This window comes from Saccopteryx bilineata, chromosome 3, assembly GCF_036850765.1.
Source record: "Saccopteryx bilineata isolate mSacBil1 chromosome 3, mSacBil1_pri_phased_curated, whole genome shotgun sequence".
Taxonomy (NCBI): Eukaryota; Metazoa; Chordata; class Mammalia; order Chiroptera; family Emballonuridae; genus Saccopteryx; species Saccopteryx bilineata.
This window is the reverse complement of record NC_089492.1, coordinates 155,929,864-155,942,873: the sequence shown is the minus strand read 5'-3', so window position 1 is coordinate 155,942,873 and position 13,010 is coordinate 155,929,864. Positions and strand designations below refer to the sequence as shown.

Here is a 13,010-nt window from a genome sequence, read left to right as displayed (position 1 = left end):
GCTGCAAACCATGGAATATGAAATATTCATAAATATTGATAACGTATTTTTTGAAGTGAACAAAATAGCCACTTTCTTGAAAACCCCACTTAAGCTGACCAGACCAAGGTAGGCCTGGGGAGGGAACAGGACAGTGAAGTGCGAGTTTCAGTATTCACAGGAGAGAGGACATCACAGAAGCATTTGGGGGAAATGCCCAAAAGAGCAGCCTTCATCCTGGTACAATGCAATCTGCACCCAGCACGAGACAATAGCTAAGTTCAAATATTTTAAAATCTAATAATAATTTTTAAAGGCGCCAAACTCCAAGAGTGGTTTTTCACAATGTGCCACAACGTCTCTTATTTATCAAGGAGGCTATCCGGTTCCAACCTAGAAAGGAAATGCTGTCTATTGTATAGGGAATGGTGGAGTTCCGAGGGAGTGTCCCCAAGGGAGAGAAGAGTTTGATTCTGTTAGGACCACAGCTGAAAACTCCAACTGCCCTCTGGCAAAGCTGAATTAATATTTCTAAGTTTTGTTTTTAAAAACACAGACACACACCCCAAATTGACCTTGGAATATTTTTTCTAGTTCAGACATGCCCCCATGTTTTTGCTAATAATTCAGTATCGTCCCTAGTACATCATCTGAGCTCTACTCACCTAGCCCTGGGGATCTAAATTCGAAGAAAACCATTGTGATGGAGGGTGGGGTGGGGAGGTGAGGGGAACAAGCAAGAATAGTCCCTCACACTGTATCAGCTCTGGCTTCCCTAGGGATGGGGAGCTATCATCTACAGACTCATCAGGCACACACATGCAAGTAGGGTGGGCAAGCTGTTAGAAATGGTTGGTTCAGAAGTGTGCACTCAATAACCGACTTAGCATGCCTGTTCAATTTAAGTTCCCCAGTCTGAAATGCTGTCCTAAAGCTATAAGTAAAGCTTAATACTTAAGGGTGAGAAATTACAGTGTCTGAATTTATAATTGCTCCTTCAAACCCATCTAAGAAACTAAGTGCTTGCTCCTTTCCTACAGATCAGATAAATCAGTTATCAAAGTGATATCAATAACTAGGAGAACCATCATGTTTCAAAACACTCATCAAGACCAAGAAACAACTCATTCACTGTCAAGATGACACATACTCATTTCCACCCAAAACTACCACTGAAGAGTGCTTTTCCTTTGTATATAGCATGCACTGAGAGTTGTGAGTATGCTTAACATTTTAATTTGTAAATGCTAATGGAAAATGTGCTTCCAGCACCTTATCATTCTCAAATGGAAGCAAATGAATAAGTACCCACTTTGTGTGTTTTGTACATTTGCCCAGGTAACGTTCTTCATTCTCTCATTTGGCAAAAGCAGTTTCACCACCCCCAGCAATTAAAAGTCTGTAGCTTTGCCCAGCACTTTGAATCTTAATTCATAGACCCAGCGTGATCATTTCCACCTCCAGATCACTATAGAATGCTAGCGCAGTCTCTGCAATGTAGCAGTTCTCAAATTAACTTGTTGCTTTATTCAGAATCACTATTTTCTATTTCCTTTACTTTAGGTAACCTAAGACTATAGATATCAGGAGGAGCAAACATTTTTTTTTCTTTCAGCTTTTTAAAAGTACTTTTGCAAAAGATGAAAAGTAAGTAGTAGCCAAGATAGTAACAATTACAGATCTCATGAAAAATGATACTAAAAAAGTACGTTTTAAATACGAGGGTTGGGATATATACAAGTATTGCTTAACTAGTGTTTTGCAAAATGTCTGGCTAAATTAAAAAGTTCCCTTTCTCCTTAATACTTTCTAAATGCATTTAGCATCCAGGGCATACAAAGTAAGCTAGAGCTGTAAGGCATTTCTCCAAATCGTGTGGATTTCCCTCAGAAGTCTTTTGTCCGAAGAGCTTAAGTAAAAGCAATGTTTGGGCTCAAATTACAGTTTCCTCAATTTTCCACTTTGTTTTATTAGCACAAACCTGACAGCACATTTCCTGACTCTAAATATCAGAGTTTGTAGGTGAAAATCACAGAATTAATGTGCTTTTCAGAGAGTCTCCTTTGCTTATATTAGTCCCGTAATCTTTCAAGCCTCCTAGATTAAATATCATTTAAAATCAAACCTGGATTTTACAAAAAATATAAAAATTAAAAAAAAAACCCTCATAGGTGGAAGTTAGTTGACTTGGAGTTGAGTTAGAAGAAGGTGTCTTTACCTTCTTCTAGGGGAACATTAGAGCTACACATCCTGTGCTCTTCCTAACAGGCTCCCTGACAGTCACAGGTGCGCTGAACTACTGAACCATGGACACCAGCCTTCTCACTTCCAGCTACTTACAGCTTCCCTTTCTCCCTCATGTTCTCTAAATCTCCTTGGATAATTGTTAGTAACAAACTAATTCCTCAAAACCACTCAGAATTTTCCTTTAACTATTTTACGATTTTTTATAAATCCTATACCAAAGTAAAGTTTAGTTAAACTTCATAGGTGGGCCTGACCAGGCGGTGGTGCAGTGGATAGAGTGTCAGACTGGGATGCAGAGGACCCAGGTTCGAGACCCCAGGGTCGCCAGTTTGAGCACGGGCTCATCTGGTTTGAGCAAAAGACCACCAGCTTGAACCCAGGGTCGCTGGCTCTAGCGGGGGGTTGCTCGGTCTGCTGAAGGCCCACGGTCAGGGCACATATGAGAAAGCAATCAATGAACAACTAAGGTGAACAACTAGGGTGTTGCAACGCACAATGGAAAGCTGGTGATTGATGCTTCTCATCTCTCTCCGTTCCTGTCTGTCTGTCCCTGTCTATCCCTCTCTCTAACTCACTCCCTGTCTCTGTAAAAAATAAATAAATAAATAAAATTTTAAAAAATAAATAAATAAACTTCATAGGTGGTATCTAAAAATCTCTGGGGCAGAAACCCAGGGGTCTATTAAAACTTTTTTTTGACTATGTTAATATTGTGCTTAAAAAGTTTCAAGTTCACAATTACCTCTAACTGATGGTTATTTTGTGTTTTCTTTTCCTTAATTAACCCTTCAAAAATAAATCCAAAATCTTTCTACAACCATAGAAGTTACCAAGAATTAAAGTAATCATTAAATATCAAATAAAGTAAAAGAGATTCTGGATGCTTTGACTCCAGGATATTGAGTTTTATTTAGAAGTCAAAGCATGTATCAAGTATTACCATTATTATTTAATAGGTAATACGTTGAAATGCATTTTACTTTCTTGACTGTTTCCTCCAAAATACTACCCTGAATGGTAGCTTCTGAAGCCATTTATTACATACCCTTAATCATTTTTTAAAACGATTTTGCTTTCACAGCCCAATTCTGTTTTCCAGACCTATATACACTTCACTGAGGGAATCCTTTTTTTAACTGTTTCTTTCAGGGGTATTTCACAGACATGGATGGGTGAGAGATGGGGAAGTCATTGTCCTCTTATTTAAAACCCTGTGTTATGCAATGCATTCACTCCTCATCATGAATCTGCACAGAAAGATTTGCTCCTTTGGCAAGTCTGAATGAGCAGATTTGGTTTGGAAACAACTACATTTTACTCAGTACCTGCTAGAGTGAGTAAGTTCGCCCTCTGCTGACAAGTCCGTAGTACTACTCCTGAGCGCTTCCAAAGTTTATTTTGTTCAGTAAACCGTGTCATATAAAATTAACAACCAATAAAATTAGCTTATATGTTTCAACTGTAAAATTCCAGAACAAAATAAAGTTAGTCTTAGTGGCGCTAGAAATCTCTAGTTTGGCTTCTCTTTGGTTGAACCTAGGTCCTTTTATCTAAAGCCCAGTGCACAAACATATAGCTTAATGTGACTAGTGTTCTTCCTTTTATTTCTTTCTCTATGGCAACCAATATGCTCTGCTCAGAAATGTTCCCCATCAAGGAAACAAATGATATTCAGGGAGCAGCTCTCTATGGCATCTGGTCCAATGGAGCACAGAGAGTTAACCCCAGTCAAAAGCGAGGCTGCCAAGCAAGTAAACAAGGAGTGGAAAACTGGCGATTCTTACCCCTCTCCCTGCTGAAACCTCTTCCTCCCTCCTTACAAACCATTTCATTGACTTGGCATCAAGTGTTGCCAAAGAAACTACAAATTTTAAATTGCAAGGTGTTCTGGATACAAAAGTGCAATCAAATTCCAGCCATTTGAGTCTACCCCTTCATCACCCAGACATGGCTTCCTTTAAAAAGAACAAAACCAAGAAGCATTGAGAATTTTCAAGGGTAAGGTGCGCACACTGGCTTAGAACTGGCCTAGCTATTTCCTCCAGCCATATTTATCTAATTAATTGCATCTAGCAAGTAGCTGCACCCTCATTTTTTACAAAACCTAGAGGCAGTGTCTAGGAAAGGGGCAAGGCTGGCTGTCAAATATGGAAAACAAAGTAAAATCTAGTTGTGAGGCTCAAGCTTCAGGCCCCCTTTGGGAATTAAGTGTAGGGTGTCCTGGTTAGTTTTGATTGATCACCCTCTTTCTGATGTACTTTCACTAGCAAGCTTGAAGGCTACAACCAACCGCCTGCTCCTGGAAATGGTAGTAACCCCCGGTGCTCTGACGTCCTGCCTCTTCTTCCTCCCTTGCTTCCTGATCTCCAGCTCTTTGCCCTCCCTTCGCCAAGCCCTCACCCAACTCCAACCCCAGCTATAAGCAAGAATCCCCTCACCCAAATCCCAAAGAAGCACACACAGTTCACCATGTCAGTACTAGCTACAGAAAGGTGGTTTCTTCCTCTCTGGTTCTCACTTCTTTTAAGTCCCCAAACAAGAAATGTTTATAACACTGCGTGCTTTATAATCTCTTCTTTTCTAGGGCTTTCTGCCCCCCACCAATCAACAATTAAAATTGAGAGCACTCTCCCCACCCCACCCAAGTGCCTTGCTGTGGGGAGATTTGGACTGAGTCCATCTTTTTATATAGTATTTTAGCAGGGCTGGGTGTTTTTACTCTACCCCCAACACACTTTCCCTTTTTTACTTCAAAACAGTTGCTCTGTGAACCCTCTCTTGTCCCAAGCAATGAAAATAAGCTCCCAAACCTATAAGAGCATTAAAAAAAAAACAAAAAAAAAAAACAAACAAACCGGAAAGGGGGGAAGAAAAGAGAAAGCAGGGAAAGAAAATGAAAAATACTTACCGAGCACACTTCCCGAGTTAGACTTTAAAATAAAAGATTTTTTAAAATAAGGTGACTGGAGTGGGGGAAGGCATTTTCTCAACTCCCTAGACCCAGACCGATGCATCTTTAGCCTTCCCTTCACACTGACTCCTCAGAGCCCAGCTCTCCACTAGTCTATTATTTTCACCAAAATATATGAAAATGTATGCAAATGAAAATCAGCACTAACTGTTCTCCCCTTGTTATATACTTTCTTTTTTTTTTTTTCCAGACAAAACAATCACACTCGCAAAAGGAGGGGGCGGGTGGGGGTGGGGGAGAGACTAGGGAGCTACTGGAGAACTAAGTAAGAGGAAAAAGGAGACTAAGGGGACAAACCTCGGGACGTAAGTGCGTTTCTGTTATCAAGGACCACTGCGTTTTGGGGGGCTTCCCACACGCACACACACCCTCCTTGAAAAGAAAGAAAGTAGATCTGTTTGCAGAGGCACTATCACGTTTCATCAGGCCACCTGAGACTGCTTTTGAAAGCGTGTACTGTGAAATTCATAGCAGTAATTTAGACAAAATCCTCACTGTATATTAATGAAAGACGGCCCCATGGCTCTGTTCCTATCCTCCCCATTCAGTGTAAACAAAACCACGAGACTCTCTCGGTTTTTGAGCCGGATCCAAGCAAAATCGACAGGAAAGGAAAACATGGGTGCTGGCACCGACTATTCAAACGTCTGCACCTGGAGATCTTAGATTTATTCAATGAAATCTGTGTTCCATGTTTTATATATACATATACGCATACATAACTATGAAAAGAAACCTTAGGGGGACGCAGAGGGGGAAATCTGTGCTGTTTGGGATCTGGTTGCCGCTGCTTTTTCACATCTATACCTTAGCAATAAATCAGCAATAACGGCTTTGCTAAAAACTACCTGCGATGGTATCTCTCCCCGGGCAAGCAAAATTGGACGAGACCCTACATAAATTCTACGCGTCTGCTGTTAATCTGGAGATCATGCAAAGGCTACGTGGCTGCGGCTGGCTCTCTGGTATTAACTCTGTTCACCTAACTAAACCCAGCAGAGGAATTATTCCCCGGGAGGGGAGGAGGACTGCCCCGTTCACAATTTAATCGGGGCACACGGCAGCTCCACATCCACGTCCACGGCCGCGGTTCCCGTGCCTGCTGCAGGAGCAAGCTGAGGCGGCGGGCGCAGGGCGAGTGCATCGCAGCTGGGGTGCAGGTTGCACGCACACGCATACTCATTGCGAACGATGTATTTATTGAATGTCCGAGTTGGGTTAGTGCATTGGAAATCCCCAAGGAGGGTTCAATTTGCCCTTGTTTTCGTTGCCACTTTCTCTTTTTTCTTGGTTCGCTGAGGTTCCTGTGTGCAGCGTTTCCGCTTGGCCGCGTCCCCCACCCCCGCTTCTCCCGCCTACCCTTCGCACTCCCCCGCCCTCCCCCCTTAACTCTTTCATCCCAGCTGGGGCTGCGAAAGCGTTTGTCGTAGCCAGCCCCATCCACTACGCAACCCATTGAAGACAGAAAAGAAAGAAAAGCACCACCGTGCCTAAGAATAGTCAGTAAGCAAACCTCATCACTAATAGCCACACGGAAATTGTGTGTGTGTGTGTATGTGTGCAACGGGATTCCTAAAACCACTGGGATGGAATACACTTAATAATGTATCTCTATGGGGAAAGGTCGACCTGACTGCTTTTCAAATCATCGCACGGCTCCGCAGCCCGCACCCTCCAAACTCACAAGGGCACAAACGCTACTTGCCTGACCCAGAGGAGGGAGGAGGCAGTGGAGAGGGAGGAAGAGAGTGGGAGTGAGGCAGGAGAGGTGGGGGCGAGCGCAGCCGCGGCAGCGAGCGATCCGTCTCGCACGCACGGGCACCGCGCTGGTCCCGGGCTGAAGGTTTCCTAGATGATGGCATCCGAGAACTTAAACAAAGGGGGCCGCCGGCGCAAAGCGGCTGCGGAAAGTTGCAGTGGCGGATTTCCAAAAAGCGTGGCCATGACCCGAGCTCTTGGTGCTGCGAGCTCCCCTGTCCCACCCCCAGCGTGACAGAGATGGGGGCCGGCTGGTGAACGAAAAAGGAAACTTTGAAACCACTAGGGGACACATCGGTCTATAGGTATTGACTTGAAAGGTGCATCCTTGCCGCGCTCTTTACAAATCTCTGGGAATGGAGGCAGTGGGAGGGCGGCAACACACACAGTTCTAGGAAGAGTGGGTTGGATGCTAACCTATATTTCATGATTTTTTTTCCCACTCTTCGTATTCCTTCTGATTTTGTCCCTCATTCCCCACCCCACCCCCAACACACACATCTGTTCTTCCCTTCCTTTCCTCTCCCCTTTCCTTTCCTCCTCCCAGGCCTCTTGCGAATGCCCAGAGCCCCGGAGGGTATGCCTACGACTCTGCGGAACACTAAGAGTTAAGATGTGGCGGAGGGGATGGCGGCGGAGGGGTGGGCAGGAGAAAGTGGCTACCGGGAGGGAGCCTGGGGGACGACAGATTTCCAGCATCTACGAAGCTCTGCCTAAATTAAAAAGCAACCAATCGGAACGGCCGGAAGGGGGGCCTCGCGTCCTAAGCCAGTCATTCCAGGCCTGCCAATCACCCAGCAGGTAGCCAATCAGCGGGGGCTCTGGAGCTGGACTTCCTTGTATTTGGGAAAGTGTGGTGGTGGGTGAGCGCTCGCTGCCGAGGGTAAACATTCGACAGTCCCGGCTCTGAGAGGGTGGGACAGAGAGCGAACTGTCAGATCGGAGCGCGAGCGGGAGGACGAGAGAGGGAGAGTGAGGGAGGGAGAGAGAAAGTGAGTGAGGAAGAGAGCGCAAACCAGGGCGCAGAACGAGCTTCGCTGCAACTCCGCTCCAGCACGACCCGTGCCAGGGCCGTCCGTGCACCCTACGAGTCGCGCAACGTGCCCACTGGAGTTGGTTGTGTATCAAGGATCCCCTATATGCACACACACCCCTCCACCTCCACCAATGCACTCTTCTTTCTCCTCCTCCTCCCCCTCCTCCTCCCCCTCCTCCTCCCCCTCCTCCTCCCCCTCCTCCTCCCCCTCCTCCTCCTCCTCCTCCTCCTCCTCCTCCTCCTCCTCCAGACAACTGCTGGGGAAAAAATAAAACACCAACCCCAACCTTCAGCAACAAGGTAACAGAGCCATTCGACCGAATTTTTCTCCTGTTCATTTTTTTTCCTTGTTATATTTGTTTCCTCGTTTCTGCCCAAAAGGAAAGATGTCGCATCAGACTGTGACTGTTGCGAGAAGAATGAAAAAGGACTCTTGTTTCAGAGGCAACCAAGAGCTCCAGCAATAGCAAATCGGAGAAATGCAGCATCGCAAGAAGTTTTCTTAGGACAGAACAAAACTTGAAACGAGAGGACCAGACGGGGAGAGCAGAAGCCAGCCTCTCCTCTTCACACACGCCAGCAGCCAGCATCACCACGCCTTCTAGGACTGAAAAAGTTTTACTACTCCAAGGGACAACCAGTGAAATGTGTTCCTGAGGAGAGAGGAGAGCAGCCAAAGAAAAGAGCAGGCCGACTGCTGGTCCTCCATAATTTGGTTCAAGAAGGAAGGAACGGCTTCTTTCTTTGTTGTCTCCCGTGAGATCGCCACTTAGCAGGTGGAGCGAGCTCCGCGCCGGGGCAGAGTCCTTGCTCACTGGGACAAGAGGACCGGGCTGAGAGCCCAAGCGCAGGCCCGTGCCCCTCCCGGCGAGCCCCTCAGGAGTAAGCCGAACGCGCCAGGGCTGGGGGGCGGCTGAGATCCCTCTGAAGGGGGCGGCCACGGAGCGCGCCCCGAGAAGCTAGCCCCCCTCCCCAGAGCGCTGCTTCTACTGCTGCTGCTGCTGACCGAGGCCGGCCGGCGACCCCCGCGCCCTGCCGAGCGGCCTTGCAGTTCCAGCCGGGGGCCTCGGCGGCGGCGGCGGCGGCGGCGGCGGGGGGGGCGGCGGCGGAGGAGAAGGCGGCGGCGAAGGCGGCGGGGCCGACTGGGGCCGGGAGCGGGGGAGGAGTGGGGGGAGGAGGCGGACAGCGGGGGGGCGCGGCGGCGGCGGCGGCGGCGGCCGCGGCTGCTGCTGCGGCGGCTGTGGTGGCGGCGGTGGGGTGGCGGGAGCGGAGCGGCATGGCCACGGCGGCTTCTAACCCCTACCTGCCGGGGAACAGCCTGCTGGCGGCCGGCTCCATTGTGCATTCGGACGCGGCGGGGGCCGGCGGCGGTGGGGGCGGCGGCGGCGGCGGCGGCGCGGGGGGCGGCGGTGGAGGCATGCAACCCGGCAGCGCCGCTGTGACCTCCGGCGCCTACCGAGGGGATCCGTCCTCGGTCAAGATGGTCCAGAGCGACTTCATGCAGGGGGCCATGGCCGCCAGCAACGGTGGCCATATGCTCAGCCACGCGCACCAGTGGGTCACAGCCCTGCCCCATGCCGCCGCCGCCGCCGCCGCCGCTGCCGCCGCCGCAGTGGAGGCGAGTTCACCGTGGTCCGGCAGTGCCGTGGGCATGGCCGGCAGCCCTCAGCAGCCGCCTCCGCCGCCGCCGCCACAGGGCCCCGACGTGAAGGGCGGCACTGGACGAGAAGACCTGCACGCAGGCACCGCGCTGCACCACCGCGGGCCGCCGCACCTCGGACCCCCGCCGCCGCCCCCACACCAGGGTCACCCCGGGGGCTGGGGGGCTGCCGCCGCCGCCGCCGCTGCCGCTGCCGCCGCCGCCGCCGCCGCGCACCTCCCGTCCATGGCTGGGGGCCAGCAGCCGCCGCCGCAGAGCTTGCTGTACTCACAGCCTGGGGGCTTCACGGTGAATGGCATGCTGAGCGCGCCGCCGGGTTCCGGCGGGGGCAGCGGCGGAGCGGGTGGCGGTGCCCAGAGCTTGGTGCACCCTGGGCTGGTGCGTGGGGACACGCCCGAGCTGGCTGACCACCACCACCATCACCACCACCACCCACACCCACCGCACCCGCACCACGCGCAGGGGCCCCCGCACCACGGCAGCGGAGGCGCGGGACCGGGACTCAACAGCCACGACCCGCACTCGGACGAGGACACGCCGACGTCAGACGACCTGGAGCAGTTCGCCAAGCAATTTAAGCAGAGGCGCATCAAGCTGGGCTTCACGCAGGCCGATGTAGGGCTGGCCCTGGGCACATTGTATGGCAACGTGTTCTCGCAGACCACCATTTGCCGCTTCGAGGCCCTGCAGCTGAGCTTCAAGAACATGTGCAAGCTCAAGCCGCTGCTGAACAAGTGGCTGGAAGAGGCGGACTCGAGCACTGGTAGCCCCACGAGCATCGACAAGATCGCGGCGCAGGGCCGCAAGCGCAAGAAGCGGACCTCTATCGAGGTGAGCGTCAAGGGCGCTCTCGAGAGCCACTTCCTCAAGTGCCCCAAGCCCTCTGCGCAGGAGATCACCAACCTGGCCGACAGCCTTCAGCTCGAGAAAGAGGTAGTGCGTGTTTGGTTTTGCAACCGGCGCCAAAAGGAGAAGCGTATGACGCCGCCCGGGATCCAACAGCAGACGCCCGAGGACGTCTACTCGCAGGTGGGCACCGTAAGCGCCGAAACGCCGCCGCCGCACCACGGGTTGCAGACAAGCGTGCAATGAAGGCCAGGGGCGCAGCGACAGGAGAGCCGCCGCCCGCCTCCGCAGCCGCTGTCACCGCCGCCGCAGCCGCCGCCGCCACGCCGCGCCTACCCCCGCACCAGGGTCGCCCTGCCCTCCGCCGAAAGACAGGCATGATGCCCTCTCTTGGAGGTAAAAAAGAGAGACAGACCGGCGAGATGTTTTTTGCAGTCCAAGAAAGGAGGGACAAAACAAACAAAAAAGCATAATTAATACCCAGACGGTTTTACATATATATACAACAAACAAAACCAGAAGAGAAAAATGGGGCGATCGTGAGATCTCGTTTATACCTTGGTGGTGTTTCGTTTTTGTTCTTGTTTTTGTTTTTAAAGAAGGGTGAAGATGCCTAGAGCACCAAAACTGCACTCTTGAGGTTTTGCCCACCCTGAGAGTTCCCACACGACGACGGTGGACAGCGTCTAGCACCTGGCCTTCTCTTCTCTTAAAACAAACAAACAAACAAACAAACAAAAACCCACCCTTACCTCCCACCCCATCCCTCCAAAGGGCTGCCTACAGTGACCTACCGGTACTTTGTTTCCTGGGAGCGATCTGAAAGAAAGCAGAGGAACCGGGTTTAATCAGGGATGATTCTGCTCTGGGACCCGGTTCTTCTTGGCCATATTAAAGTCATTTGAGGACAAATAAAGTGACTATGAAATGGGAAGGAGAAAAAAAAGAACAATCTCCTGCAAAAAATAATATTCACAGCTTCTGAAATTAACAAACGGAGGAGCAAAGCCAAAAGATAAAAACATATTTCCTCCAAATAACCTTGGAAATACAAGCATGGTGAAAGACCAGAGCGATGAGCTAGGGTGAAGGGTACATCTGCTCCTCCGTCCCGGAGTAGGAGAGGCTGGCAGAACCGAGGCGCTCAGGGCGCTCGGGTGGGCAGACTGGGCATAAAATGAGGCCCGGCCAACGACCCCGGCTGCAACAGCTACCACTGGGGTGGACGATGCCTAAAGATTCCACCGCTAATATTTTTTTTATTAATATTTTTATTTTTTATTTCTGGATTGACTCAGATAAAGGGATTTAGAAAGACTGAGTACCACCCGCTGCACTTCTTGGACTTAAGCTTTTCAATCTGTTGCCAACTTTGATTGAATGGGTGCTGTGGATGTGATTATTTAATACTGCCATTTCCAAGCAGTATTTTTGGTAGGTTTTAATAAACAGACTTTTCAAAAGACGGCAATATAGAATTGTTAGATCCGTTGTTGATCTAAAAATATTTGCTTTATATTTTCATTAAATGACTTCTTTTAATATTTTATTCAGAATACTTATGAACTGCTGCAAAACGGTAATTTATTTTTCCCCAGATCTTGTATTACGTGTTTTTTTCAGATGAGCACAAATCAAAATGAAATGAAAATATGGACAGTTGTTAGGTAATAAGGGTATCTTTTGATGTGATCATTTGATTGTAATTTAATTTGAGTAGTGATTCCGTAAGAGCTGATGGAGAAAATAAATTTGTTAGAATGAAATAGTCTGTGTCTGATGCATAAACACTGTGTGGGAAGAAAATAGTTCTTTAGAAAATATATTTTTACTAATGCAATATTCTTAAGTGAAAGCGCGAGGAAGTAGAGCCTGCTGCACCTAAGGTATATTTGGAAATCTAGAGTAAAGGACAGACATGACAGAAACCACAAGTACTTTGACTTAGTAGTCACTCCTTGGTAAACTGAAAATTTCCCAATACTTTTCTTTCCCTTAATTTTAGTGGGTGTTTTTAAGGGAGATTGTCTAAATACTACTCCTTTTCTTGGAGATAGCTGTGTTCTTTATCATCTTTATCAGAAGATTGGGCTCTGTCACCAATAAAATGCGCCAACTGGTTGGTTATTAATGGTTAATACAGAGCCCCCTTGCCAAAGTTTAGCCTCTCTTTTTCCTCTCCACCCCCATCATATTGCTGTCTCTTTCCTCATTTTCTGAAGACTAATGGTTATAAAGAATAGCTTACAAGTCTATAACATATTTTATATTGATTACTTTCCTCTGATAACTGTGTAATTAATGTTAAATTATTAAGCCGTTTGGGGGTTTGTTTTGTTTGTTTTTACTGTAATGAAAAGAATGTAGTTCTAAAATCCTGAATGTGGTCCACACTACATTACCTCCAGTGTGATTACCAGCTCAAATAGAAGAGTCTACATTTCTGTGTTTTGGTCTTCCCCAGTGTGATTCTCTATCTTCTTAACTGGCCCTGGGGGTTTTAGCCTTTTGGA

General features: G+C 48.6%; 1 protein-coding gene and 1 long non-coding RNA gene across 2 annotated transcripts in view; one reads left to right on the top strand and one right to left on the bottom strand.

The window, feature by feature from the left end:
• Window positions 1–5,267, bottom strand: part of LOC136330699 (uncharacterized) — a 57,039-nt gene extending 51,772 nt beyond the window's left edge. The window contains exon 1 of the long non-coding RNA XR_010730362.1: window positions 5,135–5,267. This is a non-coding gene — a long non-coding RNA (uncharacterized lncRNA). The remainder of the gene's footprint in view (window positions 1–5,134) is intronic.
• Window positions 5,268–9,152: 3,885 nt separating this feature from the next.
• On the top strand, window positions 9,153–12,263 carry POU3F3 (POU class 3 homeobox 3). Its single transcript, XM_066267860.1, has one exon. It carries the CDS (start codon window positions 9,268–9,270, stop codon window positions 10,741–10,743), a length of 1,476 nt encoding a protein of 491 aa, XP_066123957.1. The 5' UTR covers window positions 9,153–9,267; the 3' UTR covers window positions 10,744–12,263.
• The last annotated feature ends 747 nt before the right edge of the window (window positions 12,264–13,010 follow it).